We start from the raw sequence: 21541 nt of genomic DNA, 5'->3' as shown, positions 1-21541 counted from the left end.
CAGGACACATTCCAGCTTCCCAAACCATCCCGTCCTCCACCAGGACACATTCCAGCTTCCCAAACCGTCCCGTCCTCCACCAGGACACATTCCAGCTTCCCAAACAATCCCGTCCTCCACCAGGACACATTCCAGCTTCCCAAACAATCCCGTCCTCCACCAGGACACATTCCAGCTTCCTGGTAGGATTTAGCTCCCTGCTTTGACTCTGCTATCAAGTTTCTCCGGAACGTTGCTGTACTTTTATTCATCGGAGCTGAAAACTGATTAGAAATTCTAAAATCAATAAAAATGCTAAAAAATAAAAGAAATGTTGTTGTTGTCTATAAACACACAAATATCCCGACATCAGCATGGTCAGTGGACGCAGCGTAAATTTTTCTGGTAAATTCTGACGACGTTTGTGTTTGGCGCCCCCTGCTGGCCACACGGAAACATCTGCCATCGCTCAAACAGACTGAATATTTCTGCTTTATCTTTACTATTATTTCCACATTTTGGAAAAAAAATCAATTATTTAAAAAAATATAAACTTTATTTATTTAAAATGATCAAAATAATCAAAATTATTAAATGAAAATAAAACTGGAGTAATTTTTACATTTCAGATGAGAGACAGTGGACTGGTGAGAACCGGAGCGTCTCAGGATTTCTGGAAACAAGCGTCAGTCAGCCGGTTTACTGGCTGATGATCACCGGTTTACCGGCTGATAATCAGATTAAAGCTGGTGCTGCGACTCGGCACCGATCTCTTCTGCAGCTGCTCAACGAACAGCCGGAATCTCCTCGTTTCTGGCTGATAAAATAAGAAATCCAGGCACGTGACACAGAAATGGAAACTTTCCTCAGATTAAAACTGATATTTGGAGAAATTTAAATATTTGTTAAATAAAATCTGCAGTTTGATGTTTGAGGATTAAACTTTAAATCTGTCGACTTTTAGGAGTTGAAACCAAATTAAATGGAGCTCATAAAAGTGATTTTAACCTCTGACCCTGAACGCAACACCAGAGAAAAGCTGTTTAAATGTTGGCTGGAAACAGCAGAACTTCTTCCTGTCACCTCAGCTCACCTCGCGCACGCTCTCAGCTTTTTTCTCAATATTTGTGCGAGGCCTCAGGTTCCCCAGAGGGAAGTTCAGCGCGAGCCGTGACCAAACCGAACCGGCCCAGAGTCCACAACCTGAACATAAACATCCGCTTCCACTTTCTGCAGCAGCGAACTAAAAAGTTTCGCACCAACAAACTGAAACCTGAATTTATTCTTCCGAATTTGTCCAAATTGAAAACTTTTGTCCCGTTTCCGCCCTCCGCGCACATCCGCCGCTCCGCTCCGGCCGGCCGTACACGGAGCACCGAGCGAGGCTGCGGGCAGCGGAGCGGCAGAAAGACAGAAGCAAGAAGCGGCTCCGCACGCGCAGACGACGCGGCGAAATTCCGCACAGGAAGCGCGAACAACTGCGGCTTTCTAAAAATGTTGCGGGAGGAAGTTTGGGGGTGCTATCCATCATGTGCCGCAGCGCGAGGAGGAAGCCCCTGTGTGCAGACAGCACGGAGCGGTCCACGCCGTCCCGCGTGCGCGGGGCGCTGCGCGCGGAGCTGCAAAGAGAAGCGGTTAGCGGAAGCAAAAAGTTTGAAAACACTCACCTGTGTGAGGCATAGCGGAGAGTACATATCTGAGGGTCTAATCTTAGATCTGGAGGGTGTGTTTTATGAGTACGTGTGTGTGTGTGTGGTGGGGGGTACTGTAACTTCAGTCCGCGCGTGCGTGTGCGCAGCGTGTACAATCTAATAGTGCGCGTGTGTTTGGAAAAAAAGGAAAGAACAGAAAAATAAAGAGTGAGGGGAAGTCGTGCCCTCTTTTCGCCTCCTTCCTTTCACATTTCCACGCGCGCTGAACTTCGACCCCCCCGCGGGTTACATGGACCGTCCGGACCTGTGGAGGCCCTCCGCCGGGGCGAGCACAACTTTCAGCCCAGACAGGAACCGCATCTCCGGCGACCCAGAAGGAAAAGTCCCGTTAGAGAAGCGGCAGGAATCGGAGGGCAGTCCGGTGGAGAGTCGCTGCTGGGGGGCGAGGAGGAGGGGGGGTGAGGCTGGAGCTCGTGGACGGTCAAAACCTCCAAAACGGCCCCAAACTGCATCTCAGAGCTTTGGAGAGTCGCGGAGGGAGGCAGTCCTCGGCAGCATGTCTGTCCGCCCTGCGGTGCGCTGTGGCCGGCGTGCGGCGGTGCGGATGCTCGGTGTCGGGACGGAGGGCGGTGTCAGCGGAGTCCCGGGAAAAGCGGCCAGAAGAAGGGAGGGAGGGGGGGCAAAAGTGTAACCGCCTCAGAAACAACCGGCAGCTGCTCTCCGGTGATGTGTCCGGCAGGAGGAACCGGCGGAGCGGCGCGGAGCGGGGGGAGAGTCGGTGATCTGTCCCGGACAGAGAGGAGCGCCTCCTCCTCCTCCTCCAGCCTGGCTGCTGCTCCGCGGACGGACTGCGTCGGTGTGTGCGCGGCCGCGGACTGAGCGCACTGACCCCGCAGAGCTCCCACTGATCACACGCTCTGCTTATCGATCAGAAATAAAAGCATCGATCCTCCGCGCGCAGTTTCACAAGTACAACCCGGTGATACCGCTGAGTGTGTGTGCGCGCGCGCGCGCATGCAGCAGAGCTCCTCGTGCTGCTGGATCCAGCCGCTCAGGGGACAGACGGATGAAACTGATCGGGCTGTGGCTTTAATGATCAGGATCGATCAGATGAGAGAATCTGAAAGTGTGAACCCGGTCCGGTCGGTACCCTCTCTGCCCCCCTCCCGGTCCGACACCGCGGGGGAACAAAACTGATTCATTTATCAATTTTATAAATGTCTCAGAAAAAATAAAGATATTTCTTATTATTTATTTTTGTATATTATTGGTGTTTCAAGAAAAAATATTTACTAATATTCATTTATCGTTATGATTTATAATGATTCTTAAATGCATTTAATAATATTAAATTATTCTCATTGTTTCTAATAAGAACTGAAACGTTTTTCATTTCTGCTGTTTGCTTTTAATTTTTGTCCAAGTTAGTTTCATGTTTTGACTTTGTGATCAATTTTTATTAGAGTCAAACTTTCATTAGTGTTTTTTTTTTAAATAAAAACTGATGATTTTACAGTTTTTATTATTTCTCCTGCATCATTTACTGAGATTAGAAGCAGAGATGCTGAAAACCTCCATGAGTCCAGACCAGAGACCGTGGTCTGAGATCCAGCTCTGCACCGATTCAGCGGCTTCCTTCCACCTAGAAAAACAACGGTCCCTGAACTGCTCGCCGGTGGAGTCTGGAGCTAAAACCGAGTCTGGCCTGAGGACACCAGGAACATTTTAAATTATCACCAATAAAAACTACCTGCTTCTAACGGCTCCAACCCTCCGGCCTCGGACCAGCTCCGTCCACATGGATCCAGCATCAGCCAGAAACAGCTGATCAACGACCTGATTCACTGCTCAGCATCACCACGATGCCACGGAGGAAAGACACCAGAATGATCGTAGAGAAGCAGCAGCCGTCCAGCAGTCGGGAAGGTTTTAGGTCCAGACTGCCTGCAGTCCCCAGTCCTGCAGGAAGACGTGGAGAATATTCTGATCATCTTCCAGATCTACGTCAGGTTCAGAACCCGACGTAGATCCAGGTCCCAGAGATGGAGATCCAGTTACCAGTATGGCTTGTTGGGAAGGTTGCAGGAGGAAGAAGAACATGGCAGCAGGGCTGAGGTTGGAAAAGCTGCTCATTCACCGGCAAATTGTTCTTAAACCATATGAAGATTTTAGGAAAACTGTCCCTCAGCAGAATGCTGGTATGTTGGTTTGTTCGTAGAAGCGTGTCGCAGTGAATGACGGATCTGATTCTGGTCTTTGTCCAACACCATCAGGCCGATCCGGTCCCTCAACCACAAGAACATGGCTACGGCTACCAGGTCCACCTGCTGAACGTGCACTTTAAAAATTCAAACTCACCACAACCCTTTTAATTTAATAATTATTCCACGGTGGACCAGTTTTAGCCACAGCACAGCGAGGATGCTGGTCCTGGACCAGACTGCAGGCTGCCGTCCAGGTTCTGGTTCTAATGACACGTTTGTTTATAAAGACGTTTTTATCGTGTGATTCTTTATGATCCAGTAAAACGAGGAAAATCCGGCTTCATCGCACAGCTCAGGCCCGGCTGCTCGGGTCCAGCAGCAGATCTGAACCAAGGTGTTGACCTGGTCCAGTTCAGGTCTGACACCATCTGGACGTGCAGACCAGAGCTTCAGACCCGGATCTTTAGAACCGGATCTTCAGAACTGGATCTTCAGACCTGGAGCTGCAGAACCAGATCTTCAGACCTGGAGCTGCAGACCCAGACCTGTGATCTCAGGTTAATGAGGTAATATGATAACGGAGGACGAGCTGCAGGTTTCTGATCAATAATCTTCATGTGGAATCATTGATCGATCAGTTCTGGTTCTGAACACCTGCTATGTCTTCTCAGCACACTGAAGCTGGTCATGTGATGTGTTGATCATCATCATCTTCATCTTCCTCATGCCCAGCATCAGGTTCTGGCATCTAAAGATCAGGATGAACCAAGCAGCAACCTCCGGCGGTGAAATGTGAAGTCTATGCAGAAGCGCAAAAACTGCAGTTCCCCCCTCGTCCACTAGGGGCTCCAAAACAGAGCAAATCCCCATAGACTCCCATGTTAAAAGGACCAACTTCACAGCAGAAATAAACATGTTTAAAGCCTGGAACAAAAATCCATTTTAGGATTAAAAGGTCAAGTTTACCTTCATGACAACTGTGAGATGGGTGAATTTTTTATAACTCATCTGTTTGGAGGTTATTTAATCTTGAAATTCAGCATAACTAGGGGTGTGTCCTTTTGATTGACAGATATCCAATATCCGTAGAAAGAAGGGAGAGTGTAGCACAACCGCGGTTTTTAGCCAGCTAACAGCACGCCTTAGCTTTAGCCCGCCTACCTCTGTTAGCTGGTTAGCTACCGTTAGCTTTGGGTTAGCTTGGTTAGCTCTTAGCTACAGGCAGCTTGGAGTTTGATGGGTGCCAATCATCCACCCCCACCTTCACAGTCCCCTTCTCAGCTCCACCTCTTTGCCCATTTTTGAATTTTCTGGGACTAACGACACACGTGACGCTACCAAGATGGCGACGGTGGGAACGCCCAACGAGCTTCACTTTAGCTCTTCAGAAACCTACAGAGGCTCCGCCCATCTTTTATATACCGTCTGTGGTACGAAGACACGAAAACATTTTCTATCATCCAGAAACGATCTGTGCTTCAGTGTGTGTGTGTACAAGTGTGTGTGCACACACACACACACACAGGGAAAACATGCACATTAGATATATGTATATATGAGATATGTCCCATTATCGTGTTATTTTTACATTATCTCATTTTTATCGGGACTTTCATGCATGTTTTTTGTTTCCTGCCGGCTGGACCTGAACGGGCGTATGTCGGCATGTCAGACGCAACGAAAACGTTCTGCTGGATTTTCCAAAGGCTAAGAATTATTTTCCACAGAGTTTATTTCTAATTTAAAGTTTTAAGTTTTAAGACGCCACGAACTAACAAAACATGTCGACTTGTTACTGGAAGTAGAAATCAGAAGTTACTTTATCTCCTCCGGCTTGTCTGTAACGGGAATTTTAAGAAAAATGTTGAATCGATGATGAACTGAATATTTTCATCAGTTTGATGTCATCGTCTTTATTTTCTTCCTCCCTCACATTATAGACCGAATGCTGTTGTTTTTCTGTAACCAGCAGGTAAACACACCTGATGACTAAAACATTAAGCAGGTATCGGTCCAGTGTTTCAAAGGGAGCAACTTCACACAGATTTGAATTCTTCCTGCTGACCTGGCTGCTCGCTTCCAGAACCATCCGAGCACACGCTGGCTGAGCTCTGCTGTCGCGCTGAAAACAGAAGCTAAATCTGCCCGGCAACAGGTGACACAGCCAATCAGAACACAACAAATTTGAATTCAACCAAACTGACATTTTTACCAAAATCTCAGCTGATCAGTAACCGACGATTCAACCAAACACAGAAAACATCATCATCATCCTCACTGTCTTCATCATTCTCATCATCATCATCATCCTCACTGTCTTCATCATTCTCATCATCATCATCATCCTCATTGTCTTCATCATTCTCATCATCATCCTCACTGTCTTCATCATTCTCATCATCATCATCATCCTCACTGTCTTCATCATTGTCATCATCATCATCATCCTCACTGTCTTCATCATTCTCATCATCATCATCATCCTCACTGTCTTCATCATTCTCATCATCATCATCCTCACTGTCTTCATCATTCTCATCATCCTCACTGTCTTCATCATTCTCATCATCATCCTCACTGTCTTCATCATTCTAATCATCATCATCCTCACTGTCTTCATCATTCTCATCATCCTCACTGTCTTCATCATTCTCATCATCATCATCATCCTCACTGTCTTCATCAATCTCATCATCATCATCATCCTCACTGTCTTCATCATTCTCATCATCATCATCCTCACTGAATTTATCATTCTCATCATCATCATCATCACTGTCTTCTTCATTCTCATCATCATCATCCTCACTGTCTTCATCATTCTCATCATCATCACTGTCTTCATCATTCTCATCATCATCATCCTCACTCTCTTCATCATTCTCATCATCATCATCCTCACTTATCATTTTCATCTTCCTCATCAGAGAAACCTTCATTGTGTGATGATGATGTTTGTCAGTTTCAGCCTCAGCAGAGTGTTCTGATGAAGGGCTAACATCGTCTTCATCACATTAACGTAAAACTAGTTGGTTCCGGTCCGAAGAACACTGCATGAAACTGGTTTGGACCAGAGTCCAGGTTATCCACCGGCTGGCCAATTAAACGTGAGCAGAAACCAAAAAACTTCACATGGACATCACCATGGAGACGGCTGATGTCGGCGGTAGTTTTTTTTGGGTGGCGGCGGGGGGGGGGGTCTCCACCTGCTCCCACTGAACTGCTGCCAGGCTGGAGATCAGCCAACAGCACCGGGCCTGAAACCAAGCCTCCACCAGGCTCCCACAGAGGAGGAGGAGGAGGAGGAGGAAGAAAAATAGAGCAATGAGGAGGAAGGTCAGAAGAACCGAAGAGAGAAGGAGCGACAAAAAGAAGAGCTGATATATTTTCCTCCGGTTGTTTTCTGAGCTCCGTTCATCTCAGACCGAACACTAAATAACAGCTGAAATAAACAAACACATAGATCAGATGAGGAAGACGAAGGAGAAGATGAGAAAACAGGAACGAGGCTCCGTCTCCGCTTGATTCCCGTCCGTTCCACCATCTGCCTCGTCGCCGTCTAACGGCGGCAAAACGCCAAAAATCTGAGAACATGGAGCGAGCAGAATGGCCTCACGCCAGAAAACAACAAACGGAGGAGAGAAGACGGCCGCTAAAGACGACAGAAAACACCATTTTACCTCTTCAGTGTGTGTGTAGTGTGTGTGTGTCTTCAGAAAGAGACACACACACTACACACACGCATATTATATATACACACACACACAGATATATGTATATATGTACATACACTGATATAAACATAAATTGTACCAGTTTATTGTGCTGAATATCACGCTGCTGTCTGGTAAAATGTCTCCCAGGACGCTCGTTCCTGTACAGATTTTGGAAATACGAAGCTGGAATTTGAAGAAAAATGTTTTTAATAAATTTCAGGTACTTTTGCAGAAAGAAAAAAACAAACTTTGTTGCAGCTTTTTTATAAAAGCTGCCAGAAAATCAGGCTTTTATGTCACAATGATTAGAAAAAAACCTGGAGGGACTCTTTTCCATCGGGAAGCTGGGAATAATGGGAATAATGGGAATAAACCACAACTCTCAGCATCATCTGCACTGCTGAGAACAAACAGACAAAAAAAAAAAGAAAAAAGGAAAAACAAGAGAACCGAGACACCACTGGGCGGTTTGGATGTTTCTGAGCAAAAAATCATCATTCATGGAAGAACGTGGTCGCAGTCACATGACAGAAACATGGCTGACACACAGTGTGTGTGTGTGTGTACAACAGAAAAAGAAGAGGACGAAACAGGAAGGCAGTTGTGTGGTGAGAGGCAGGAGGAACAGATGGCCTGGCAGAGCACAGGAGAGACCCGACCCCCCCACCCCATCCCCGCCCGCTCCACGCCCCCCCAACTGACTTTAACTGATGAGCCAATTTGTTGTTTGCGTGTTTGTTGTTTGCGTGTTTGTTGTTTGAATGTTTGTTGTTTGCATGTTTGTTGTTTGCGTGTTTGTTGTTTGAATGTTTGTTGTTTGCGTGTTTGTTGTTTGCATGTTTGTTGTTTGTGTGTTGCGTTGAACACACATGCCACCACACAATTTTTTAGAGCAGCAACTTCCCGACTTGTGAAGTTTCTGTTCCGAGGTGCCGGCTTGGATCCACGGCCACAACCGTGTTTGGATTTAGGAACCAATCAGCGTGCACGCGTTGGACGAAGACCACAGACATGAAGACGTCTCTGCTTCAAAGGACAGGTACAAACCCAGCAGCTCCAGGACCTGGATCAGGAGTCTCACACCGACCACAGGATGAAAGTCCATGTTCATTCTGTCTCTAGTAGGTCTCAGAAGCTGCAGGAATGTTTTGCAGAATTCATGAACCTTTATGAGCAGCGTGAATACCTTCATCACTCCCACTGGCTATATATATATATATATATATATATTCAGTCTAAGATCTTGAATCTGAATCCGTTTTCTATCCTGGATCCTGAGTATGAACCAGTTTTTTGAGGACTTCTTGAACGCTCCAACATTCCTGTTAGAGGTGAAGCTACTTTTCACCACATGAAGGTTAAGACAGTGAACGCCTCGTCGGCATCCCGACTGAGACGGGGGTCGAGGTAAAGGAGTGCGAGCCTGGGGGGCGGGAGGACGAGCCGATGCAGCGACTACAGAAACATCCTCCATGTTGGCTCACCCCCGGCCTCCCTCAGCGCTGCGTTTATGGATCCAGCTGAGGAAGATTCTCACATTATACAAGACAACCAAAATATCTGCTGATCGCTGAAGGGAAAGCAGCGAAGGGTCAGAGGTCGGCCTCCTCACATTCTTCTTCGTCTCTTCTTCTTTCCGTCTTACATTTCTAAAGCAGGCGCACACATAGACACGCAGAGCCTCCCTCTGCAGCTCCATGCCCACGCACACACCAGATTTCACCAGGAACAACCCGATTGGACGCCCAAAAAATCCTCTGCTGCTCTGAGAGGAGGAAGGAAGCCTGCAGGCAAAATGATGGGGAACAGGCCGTCAGCTGGGCCGGGCATATGCCAGGTCCTACACCCGCGCCCCCAAAAAGCACAACAAACACAACGCAACCCCCCCGGGCCCCCGTTTCTCCTCCTGTCTGCCAGGAAACCAGCCTGGAAAACAGCAGCCAGACTGCAGAGTTTCACTGGTTTCCGCCTCTGTAAGCTCCGAGCCAGTCGGCCATGAAGCCCACTTTTCTTCCTGAGATTCCAGGATTAAGAACACCTGAACGCAGTCACAAACAGGAAGTGGGATCATTTTAAAGGAAAGCCAGAACCGGTTGTTTCTGGATTTCCAGGGTGGAAATAATTCAGTCCACTGCTGAAAGTCCAGGTAGGAAAACTGGTGATTCCGACATGTTTCTGAGGGGTCCACGTTGGATCAGATGCTGCTCCATCTCAGATGCCTTGACCTGATCTGAAGATCAGTTTCAGACCACTAAAAACTGAATTCTCTGTCATAATAAATCAGGCCAGTTAAAAAAAACAAAAAAACAACAACAACGAAAAAACAGAACTCCAGACCCGCATCCATCCATTTATCCATCCATCCATCCCTCCATCCATCTATCCATCCATTCATCCATCCATCCATCCATCCCTCCATCCATCTATCCATCCATCATCCCTCCATCCATCTATCCATCCATCCATCCATTCATCCACCCATCCATCTATCCATCCATCCATCCATCCATCATCCCTCCATCCATCTATCCATCCATTCATCCATCCATCCATCCCTCCCTCCATCCATCCATCCATCATCCCTCCATCCATCTATCCATCCATCCATCCATCCATCCATCCATCATCCCTCCATCCATCTATCCATCCATCCATCCATCCATCTATCCATCCATCCATCCATTCATCCATCCATCCATCCATCCCTCCATCCATCTATCCATCCATCATCCCTCCATCCATCTATCCATCCATCCATCCATTCATCCACCCATCCATCTATCCATCCATCCATCCATCATCCCTCCATCCATCTATCCATCCATTCATCCATCCATCCATCCCTCCCTCCATCCATCCATCCATCATCCCTCCATCCATCTATCCATCCATCCATCCATCCATCCATCCATCCATCCATCATCCCTCCATCCATCCATCCATCCATACATGCATCCATCCATCCCTCCATCCGTACATCCATCCATCCATCCATCCACGCATCATCCCTCCATCCATCCATCCATCCATCCATCATCCATTGTGAACATGATGGGAAAAAAGATCCTGCTGGTCGTCACCTGAACACTCACAGATGTTTTCCTGGAACACAATAACAGAGGAGACCTGCCAGCTGTTCACATGAAAACACACAGCTGGAGACACACACACACACACACACACACACACACACACACACACACACCAGCTTGCACAGCTGGGTGTCGACAGGTGTCAGCCAATCAGATTACTGCTGTAATTACAGCTGGATGATAGACCAGAGGCTCGTTGGAGCTTTGTTAGATGTCACAGAAGTGCTTCTTGATTGGCTGATTTTAATCCAATCAGTTCCAGTCACAAATGAACAAATATTTACAGAAATAGAAAAATAAATCTAATAAAAGTTTATTTCTGAGAAAAAGGTGAAATAAAAGAGAATAAATGTTGGTGACATTATGATGCTTATGACGCCTCCCAATCCCAACTCCACGCCTTCCTGGGCCCTCCAGCTCCATCCAGTGCTGGTTCCATCTTGCCACCTCATCTCTGTCTCCTGAGGAAGGGGTGTTGGGGGGGTCACTGAGCAGCACTGGGCCCTATGTGGTCCTCAATGGAGAACTGAAGGCCTGGTCTCCTGCAGTGTGACTAACGAGTGGAGACAGTGCCAAGGCGGCCGCCACTATCTTCCCCAACATGTGTTGCTGGGGGGCCCAGAGGGTAAAAACTCCCCTCAGATCCTGCCGAGGGGCTCCAGATCTTCCTAAATGTCTTCATTTTGCACAGTCGGTGGCATTCTGAAGTGTTTGAAGTTGACATGAAGCTTTAGCTGCTGATACTGAAACAGAAACACAGGTGTGATGGTTCTGACTCTTACCAGGTGGTCTGAACAACAAACAGCTGATAAACAGCTGAAAGCGGCAGAGCCACTCGCAGAGGGATGTCTCCCTCTGCTGGACAACCACAGACATTACAGCTGCTGAGTCTGAGGATGAAGAGGAGAGGCCGCCCACCTCCTCCAACACATCCTACAAGTCACGTCTCCAAGTTCACCAGCAAACAGGAGCTGCAGGGCTCCTGCTTCCTGGAGCGTCACCTCCATCACCTCCATCTGTGTTGCCATGGGTAACAGGATGAGTCGGGATCATCACTCATCTGTTGCAGAGACAGTTTCTTTGTTTTTATTGGTTTTGACTAAACAAACAAAGCTTAAAATCTCTGCAGGCAGCAGAATGCTAGCATGTAGCATAGCAACCTGACGGGAGAAACTCAGCTAAAAGACTCCACCAAGCGTCGGCATCCAGACCAAACACAGTCCAGACCCCAGCGGTTCTATGGGAATGTAGAAACCATGAGAACAGCTCTTTCTATTTTAGAGCTTCTGATCATTTCTCCACACTAACCAGGAGTCACATGACAGCAGAGACTCTGCTGGTTCCAGAGACGTCTCATCACGGTGGGACAGAAACTCTGGAGCTAGCAGCCAGAACCAGAAACCAGGTCTTACTGTCGCTGTTTGTGGGGAAAAGTTTGGTTCCAGCTCTAAAAGTCTGCTGGTGGATAACCCTAACCCCCCTACGACTCCACCTTTGTTTGACACGAACTTGAAGGTCCTGCTGGTTTCCATGGAGATGAAGGAGGTTCATAGTGAAGGATTCTCTTCCTATCAGAGACTATCTTGGATTTCTTTCTGGATCCTCGTGGCGGTTCTAAGGTGATTGTGGGGCTATTCCTGAATCCTCCCAACTCTGACTACTGATAGAGGCAACCATCATCATCATCATCATCGGTCGATGGCTTCCTGAGATGTTTACCTGAGTAACTCCTCTTTTACACACTTGGAAACTTGCTCAGCTTCACGTTTACCTTCTGCTGCAGCACCGTTCCTCAGATGCTCCTCGTCCTGGATGAGCTGCTTTCTGCTGGTTTTGATCGACATTAATGTGGTTTTCTTTTGAGGAGTGTTTGACCTCATTGTGGAGGTGAGTGATGGACACGGCCAGAGGCAAGGATGGGATGGAGGACAATGAATGATGGAGGTGAAGTTAGTGTAATGGGGGGACGCCATTACTCATCGACACGCCCCCCTCAGCATATGTGGGGCAGGGGATGATGGATCAGTGTGCCTGGATGATGTACCTGCACACACACCTGGGCCCTTAGCCAGACAGGTTTTGTTTTTAATATTTTGACCCATTTAACAGGTTTATGGAAATTCTGAGCTCACCAGGCGTTGTCATGGTTACAGCTCATTGTGTTCTCGTGTCCTCCTTGGTCTCCTAGACCAGAAACGTCTGTCTCACACTACTAAACCACTTCAGACCACCAGCACCCCACCTGGACCTCTTCAGAATGACAGCAACACAGACTCCCACGTTTCCATGGAAACAACAGTATCTCAGTCCTCTTTAAGCAATCTTTTTATTTTCTGTTTGTTTCTTTCTGTTGGAACCAGAACAGGAAAAAGCATGACGGTGAATGTGGTTGTTTTGTGTCTGTGTGGGATATTCTGGAGACCCGGAGTTCTGGTGGGTCAGAGCTCCACAGACCACCTTCATCACAGCTGCTGACCTCTTCCTCCTTTCTCTAATCATCTCCTCTGCTGCCTCTCTTCCTGTTCTCAGATCAGATTTTCAACATCCTACACATCCAGCCTGAAACCTGATATCAGTCCCGGTTCCTGACGGGCCGTCCCGGTTTGTGACGGTCCGTCCCGGTGCCTGATAGGCCGTCCCGGTTCCTGACGGGCCGTCCCGGTTCCTGACGGACCGTTCTGGACCCCGATAGGCCGTCCCGGTTCCTGATAGGCCATCCCGGTTCCTGACGGGCCGTCCCGGTTCCTGATAGGCCGTCCCGGTTCCTGACGGGCCATCCCTGTCCCTGACGGGCCGTCCCGGTTCCTGACAGGCCGTTCCTGTTCCTGACGGGCCGTCCCGGTTCCTGACGGACCGTTCTGGACCCCGATAGGCCGTCCCGGTTCCTGATAGGCCGTCCCGGTTCCTGACGGGCCGTCCCGGTTCCTGATAGGCCGTCCCGGTTCCTGATGGGCCGTCCCGGTTCCTGACGGGCCGTCCCGGTTCCTGATAGGCCGTCCCGGTTCCTGACGGGCCGTCCCGGTTCCTGATAGGCCGTCCCGGTTCCTGACGGGCCATCCCTGTCCCTGACGGGCCGTCCCGGTTCCTGACGGGCCGTTCCTGTTCCTGACGGGCCATCCGGTTCCTGACGGGCCGTCCCGGTTCCTAATAGGCCGTCCCGGTTCCTGACGGGCCATCCCTGTCCCTGACGGGCCGTCCCGGTTCCTGATAGGCCGTTCCTGTTCCTGACGGGCCGTCCCGGTTTCTGACGGTCCGTCCCGGTGCCTGATAGGCCGTCCCGGTTCCTGATGGGCCGTTCCGGTTACAGACGGGCCGTTCTGGACCCTGATAGGCTGTTCCGGTTCCTGACGGGCCGTTCCAGTTCCTGACAGGCCGTTCCGGTTCCTGACGGGCCGTTCTGGACCCTGATAGGCTGGTGTCAGCTGGACTGGTTACTATCGAACGTGATGCTCATAAACCTGTTGTTGTAAAAAAGACTTTTTTCTTCAGCACCTCTGAAATGTCCCTCAGCAACACAATGACCGCCTCCCGGTCCTGGTCTGCCTCTCTCGCCTCCCTCTCCTATCCCCCCGCCCTCCCTTCCAGGACCGTGTCCGACTCTGATCCGCGGATCCTCTGCAGTAAATGGAAGTGCCCTCCTGAGTGAACAGGTCAGCACTTATTTCCGCAGCACTTAATGAGAAGCACATGTAGGCTGTTGCTTTAGGTAACTCCTCCTCCTCTTCCTCCTCCTCCTCCTCCTCCTCCTCCGCTCCCTCCAGGCCCCCTCATCCGGTTGACTGGGCCCAGGAGGAGATCAGATCCCTGGGAGAGGAGGGTGAGGGGGAAACCTGGATAATATGCTGTAATATCTTTTCCTTCTCAGCCGGCACATCTGCTTCTGTCCACCACAAACTTTAACACAACTTTCACCTTAAAGAGTCGAGAAGAAGATGAAGATGATGAGGAAGAGGAGGAGAGTCTGCAGATTGTTTACTGATGAATTTTTCCTACATTTCCCAGTGAAAATTCTTCAACAATTAACGTGGCAGTGCTGCCACCAGGAGGCAGGACTGCACCGAGCTGTTCAAACATCAGCAGCAGAAGAAGCAGAGCTCCCAGCAGCCGTACCAGTGGTGCCGAGTTTCTACTCGAAAGTTGGAATTTCCGAGTTTCCAGTCAGAAATACGATGTGAAAGCTCCTTGAAGTCGGATATCTGACTCGGAAAGTCGGGGCAAAGTCACCAGCCCTGACTTCATCCAGTAAAGATGGCTGCCAGGAAAGCAGTGGTTTATCGCTGCACAAACTTTATCCACACTAAACAAAAACAAGATGCAGACGTGAGAAACTCCATTTTCCAGCAAGGAAAACCGTCCCAGTTTCCCTCCCGAGCCTTCATGTTTTACCTCCGATACCTTCCATAGTCTGCTGGGACCATTTACACACTGGTTCAGCGAACGTCTGCGAAGAGACGCCAAGCAGAGAGCTTCCTGCTTCCTGACGGCGTACATATGGGTTTTGCAAATTTTCCGACTTTGTCAACAAGAACGCTCTTAGCTGGAATGTGACGTCATTCCAAGATTCTGAGCTCTGAGTCCAATCGAACACACCACAACATCCCAGAACATGAGCCAGACTCCAGCTGGACCTGAAGAAGTCAGAAGTTACAAAATGAAAACTACGAAGAGAAATCTTCTCAGCGTGTTTCCGGGGAAATCAGAGGATTCCTCGTACGATCAGTTATGTGGAATTATTTTTCCCAGGTGGACTTTTGCAGCTGCTGGGTACTCAGTCAAAAATAAAATAAAGTCAACATACATGTGGAAATGTGAGCGTGTGGATAAATGAACGACCAACTTTGATATTTTTCATCTATTTTCAAATTGTATTTAATAAATGAAAATAATCCAAGTTTTTCTCCTCTATAATAAACAAATAGATTCCTTAACTTCACCTTCGTCCTAGCTCCGAAATTCATTTCTAGTTTGAGTTTTGACGTCGTTTCTTCAGGCGGAAGATGTACGAGCCCGATGCGTTCCCATCATAACCACATATTTTCATATTCTGTTATCCTGAAAGTACGGGCAGAAAAAAGGTTAATTACATAGCAGAAGCCTGAAAACCATAAAAGTAGTCTTAGTTATTTGGGACTGAAGCGTGGTGTGAATGTGGATAAGACTATAGTTTGTGTGTGTTCATGCATGTGTGAAATTTGAATAATAAAAGGCAAAATGAGCTTTATTTTTTTTTTATCAAGAAAGGATTTTTAATGACAAAAAGGACAGAAACATAAAAAAAAAATATATGAAAATATAATGAAAACATTTATATCTGCTGTTGGGTCTGAAGTCGTTGAAGAGATCTGAAGTGAAAAAATATTTATATTTGACATTTTTATGATACTTTTATGAGGTGTAGCCGAACGAAGAGGGCCGTGCGTAAAACTATTCATTGTTTGTATTCGCGCCGCCACAGCGGATCTGAGCGGTGCTGCATGTTTAAGAAGAATAACAACCTTTATTCATCCTTCGGTGGGGAACAGTACAGGTGCAGCAAGCAGAAGCACACACACACGCACACACACACAAATAATGAGTAATAACGTATCTGGTCTGCAGGGTCGAGCCAACAGAGCAGAAACATCCAGAACCTTTAAGGTTCTTATTGGAAGTCCAGAAGGAACTCTGACAGGTGAAGTTAGCCTCACTTATCTGAAGCCAGCCCACTAGTTTCTTTATTTATCAGATTAAAAATATCAGAACGAAAAGACCAAAGAACCGTCTTAGGGGACCGTGTCCTGGTTTTTATGTTTTCGGATTCATCTCAGTGTTTAAGTACGATTGCCTAAAATATCAACAAAAGCTAAAAGAAGTAACTAAATTTAAAAAAGAGGTATGCAGCAACCGATAATGTAATAAATGCTTAGATCTTTAGCTCATTATTATTTTACTGGCTTAACATCATAAAAACCTTTTGGAAATGTGATAACTGCAGCTAATAATGTAATAAGTAGGACAATATTTCTTAGAAATAAAAGATTTTTCTGTTCATCAAATATTCCTGAAATATTTACTCTACAAATCCCATCAGTGATGTTAAATTTATTTACTACTTTTTTTTTCCAAACATTTACTTAAAACTTCCTCCGAATATTTCTCATTTAAATCTACAACTAACTGGACTGGTGCTACAGACGTGGACAAATTGTCGGTTCCCTTCGGTTAATGAAAGAAAAACTAACAATGGTGACAGAAATAACTTAATAATAAATAATAATAATAATAATAATAAATAAAAATTCGATGAAATTTAACCAATGAAAGTCAGACGTTGCTTTTCAACCATGTTTCAACAGAATTATTTAAAAAATAAACTCATGAAACAGGCCTGGACATAAATGATGGTTCCCTTAACTTAGTATGTAGTTGTAAAACCTTTTGAGGAAACCACTGCAATCCAACGATTCCTGTAACTGTTAATGAGATTTCTGCACCTCTCAGCAGGTGTTTTGATCCACTCCTCATAAGCAAACTGCTCCAGTTGTCTCAGGTTTGAAGGAGCCTTTTCCAGACGCCATGTTTCAGCTCCTTCAAAAGATGTTCAGTAGGATTTAGTTTAGGGCTCATAGAAGCCACTTTAGAATAGTCCATGTTTTCCTCTTAGCCATTCTTGGTGTTTTTAGCTGTGTTTTGGGTCATTGTCCTGTTGTAAGACCCATGACCTGCGACTGAGACCAAGCTTTCTGGCACTGGCAGCACATTTCTCTCTAGAATCCCTTGATAGTCTTGAGATTTCATTGTACCTGCACAGATTCAAGACACCCTGTACCAGATGCAGCAAAGCAGCCCAGAACATAACAGAGCCTCCTCCATGTTCCACAGTAGGGACGGTGTTCTTTTCTTCATATGCTTCATTTCTCCGTCTGGAAACATAGAGCTGACGTGTCTTGGTAAAAAGTTCCATCTTTGTCTCATCTGTCCATAGGACATTCTCCCAGAAGCTTTGTGGCTTGTCAACATGTAGTTTGTCTTTTTTATGGTTTGTTTTTAACAATGGTTCCTCCTTGGTCGTCTCCCATTAAGTCCACTTTGGCTCAAACAAGGACGGATGGTGCGATCTGACACTGATGTTCCTTCAGCTTGAAGTTCACCTTTAATCTCTTTAGAAGTTTTTCTGGGCTCTTTTGTTACCGTTCGTATTATCCGTCTCTTTGGTTTGTCATCAGTTTTCCTCCTGCGACCACGTCCAGGGAGGTTGGCTACAGTCCCATGGATCTTACATTTCTGAATAATATGAGCAGCTGTAGCCACAGGAACATCAAGCTGCTTGGAGATGGTCTTATAGCCTTTACCTTTAACATGCTGGTCTATAATTTTCTTTCTAATCTCCTGAGACAACTCTTTCCTTTGCTTCCTCTGGTCCATGTTGTGTGGTAAACACCATGTCACCAAACAGCACAATGACTACCTGTAGCCTATATATAGGCCCACTGACTGGTTACAAGCTTGTAGACACCTGTGATGCTAATTAGTGGACACACCTTGGATTAACACGTCCCTTTGGTCACATTATTTCAGCCTTTTCTAGGGGAACCATCATTTTTGTCCAGGCCTGTTTTATGAGTTTATTTTTAAATAATTATGTTGAAGCATGTTTGAAAACCAACATCTGACTTTCATTGGTTAAATTTCATAGAAGTTTTATTATTACTTTTGTCAGATTCAAGTTATTTCTGTGACCATTGTGAGGTTTTCTTTCATTAAATGAGGTACCCCAGGTTGGAACAGTATGTAACTAGTAACTAGAAGAAATGGCCGCACAGTTCGAACAAACCAGGAATAAATCCAAAATCAAAAGACTAAACCCCAGCTTGGTTTCAATGTAAATGTCCTCTGGAGTGTGTAAGAGGCAGAAAGTCTGGGTGCTAGACCCTTTGAGTTTGTCAAGTTGTTCTGGCAGGTTCAGGATTTTATCCTTTAGGTCCAAGTGTGAGCCGTCAAATAGCCATTCAGTAACTCTGTTCATTTACATGTCAAGTCAAGGTCTAGTTGTGGGTCAGTCCTTCCACCTGACGGACAAGAAGAGCAGGGGCATTTCCTCCTCTGGAGGTGGGTCGACTGCCTTCTTCTCCTCTCTGTAAGATGTAGTAGCTCAGGTGTGGCTTCCAGTTCTCAGTGGTTTCCGAGTTCACCAAAGACCTAGCTTTATAAAACAAGGCTACTACCATCTTAAATCAACTATAGCTAATCATTTTATGGCCATAAATTTTCTCTCAACAGCTCAGAATAGGTTACTGCTGCAAATCAGCAATCTAATGAACAAACACTCATTGTGCAGTATTTATTTTCCATGCATTCCCCCTTTTATAGGAAAAGTAAGTAAGTAGGTAAGTAAATGTTTATTTATATAGCACCTTTCAAGATAAAATCACAAAGTGCTTAACAATAAGATAAAACACTAAATAACAGTAATACAGAGAGAATAAAAACAAATAAAACTAAGTAAAAAAAACTAAGTAAAAGCAATCCATTCTCATCCTAACCATAAGTTATGATTATGGCATATTGTTATTAAATGGATTCTCTCCTTCAGTTAATGCTCTAAATCATTAACTGAATGAAGAATAAGCAGCGGAATATTCAGGTTTTATAATCAAAATATATTAGGTGTCTTTTCCTACAACACACTGCTTACAATAAACAGCGGTGGAAAAATGGCAGTCATGCAACAACACCATCCAAAATACCTCAAAACAACAGAATACATCATCACCCTTACAGCTGAATGATATTAAATAACAGTTAACCACAGCACAGCGTTTTAGCAGTCGGTCTGGCACTAACACCAGAGCAAAATATCCAGAAAAACAAGCCACAGACGTCAGTGCTGCTAAAGCCGTTAGCCGGATAGCTGAACGCCAAAGCTGCCTGCTCCTGTAATTATCTCTCCAACTTCGCAAAAGTCTTCTCCAAGTGTGTAATGCAGGATGTTTCCAATGATCCACTCTCACTTGTTTCGTCTTTATTAGACCTCAGCAACACGTCGTCCGTTTCTCTATCAGTAAGGGAACCTGCTAGCAGAGGGTGGGACTTAAACGTTCCCCTCCAGTCAGAAGTCTGTACCTTTCAACACAGCCAATAAAAACACTATTCAAGTGTAGTTGCTTTCACTGGCACATATAAACCACGGGATACTTTTATAACAACAACAAAAAAAAATAAAATAACACATATGATAAAAATGCATTTCTTCCACTGGGTTTCACATGCAAACGCTCAAACATCAGGCTCAGCTGGCAGACACACATGCAAGCAGAGAAGCAGTGGGACGCACACACACGCTTCAGAAACATGCATGTAGTCTCATTTCTGTGGTCGGATCATGAACACACTGAGGTTTGTCACTTGGAATATGTGTGTAGCTGGTACAAGGGAAAAGAGGTTAAAGATTCGGCTGCAGGAGATGAAGGCAGACATCATCCTCTTACAGGAAACTCTTTTATCAAACTCAACAATAGATCTTCCTCCAGCAGCCCAGTTTCCACATGTGTACTCAGCTTGTTATAATTCTAGGCAAAGAGGAGCAGCAACTCTTATTAATAGAAGGTTAAACTCTGACATTGATAACACAATCACAGATCCAGAAGGCAGATTTATAATAGTTACATTATCTACTCACAATGTTATCTATTACAAATATATCTGGTCCACATGTTGATGACTCTTCTTCTTTCCCTCCCTCTTCACCTCTGTGGTCACACAGATAACACACTAATTATAGGAAGTGACTTTAACACTATGTTGGACAAACACAGAACCACAGGAAGTCATGGAGTCTGGAAATCCTCAGAAAGTGTTAAACATGAAGGATTTTGGTCTCTGTGATACTTGGCGCTCTCACCATCCCACACTAAGAGAATACACCTTCTTCTCTTCAGTCCACCATTCCTATTCTAGATTAGATTATTTCTTAACTAGCAGCTCGCTGATGAATGACATGTCAGAAATCAGAATCCATCCTATTAGCATTAGTGATCACGCACCAGTATCATTCACTCTGAGAAGTAAGAGCAATAAACCAGCAACTAGAAACTGGAGATTTAATACGTCATTACTTAAAGATCCTGAGTTTATCAGCTACTTTAAAAGAGAATGGTCCTTATATCTAGAAAACAACGACTTGCCAGAAACTTCAGTGTGTGTTCTTTGGGAAGCAGGAAAAACAGTAACGAGAGGGAAAATAACTCCTTTTCTTCTCATAAGAAAAAGAAGGAAACTTTGAGAATTTCAGAGTTAGAACTCAGAATTAAATCCCTAGAGGAGCTTACCATGTCTCCCCAGAAGAACACACACTAAATGCTATAAGGAAAGCTAAACTTGAACTTAATGAAATAATAGATAAAAAAAACACAATTCTTGGTGCAAGAATTCGCTTGGAGAATTTTTAGCATGGAAACAAATCTGGAAGGTTCCTGGCTAAAAAGTTAAAAACAAACAAGGAGAAATCAACCATCTCCTCTGTCAGAGATCCAGAAGGAAACATCAGCCACGACCCTGACAAGATAAATAACACTGTCAAAGAATTCTATAAAACATTATATAAATCACAACTAAACACAACAGAATATTGATCAGTTTCTTAGTAACATCAATCTTCCAGAATGAAAACATGAAAATAAAACAACCTTGGATTCACCAGATGGTCCAGGTCCAGATGACCCAGGTCCACATAGTCCAGGTCCAGATGGTCCACGTCCAGATGAACCAGGTCCACATAGTCCAGGTCCAGATGGTCCACGTCCAGATGAACCAGGTCCAGATGGTCCAGGTCCACATGGTCCAGGTCCACATGGTCCAGGTCCAGATGGTCCAGGTGGTCCAGGTCCAGATGGTCCAGGTGGTCCAGGTCCAGATGGTCC

The 21541-nt window shown here is 45.8% G+C and overlaps 1 protein-coding gene across 6 annotated transcripts in view; it reads right to left on the bottom strand.

Moving 5' to 3' along the window:
• The window catches only part of nfia (nuclear factor I/A), a 158539-nt gene that overhangs the window by 103772 nt on the left and 33226 nt on the right, over positions 1–21541 (bottom strand). For 2 of the 6 annotated variants that reach the window (XM_042005895.1, XM_042005891.1), the window contains exon 1: positions 1647–2006. The exons of the other annotated variants lie outside the window; for them this stretch is intronic. In XM_042005895.1, the coding sequence (XP_041861829.1) occupies positions 1647–1673 (27 nt within the window). In that variant the 5' untranslated portion in view covers positions 1674–2006. Of the gene's footprint in view, positions 1–1646; positions 2007–21541 lie in introns of those variants that run through there. 6 annotated transcript variants of the gene reach the window in all.

Source organism: Melanotaenia boesemani, chromosome 14 (assembly GCF_017639745.1).
Source record: "Melanotaenia boesemani isolate fMelBoe1 chromosome 14, fMelBoe1.pri, whole genome shotgun sequence".
Lineage (NCBI taxonomy): Eukaryota > Metazoa > Chordata > Actinopteri > Atheriniformes > Melanotaeniidae > Melanotaenia > Melanotaenia boesemani.
This window is presented reverse-complemented; position numbering and strand designations above follow the sequence as displayed.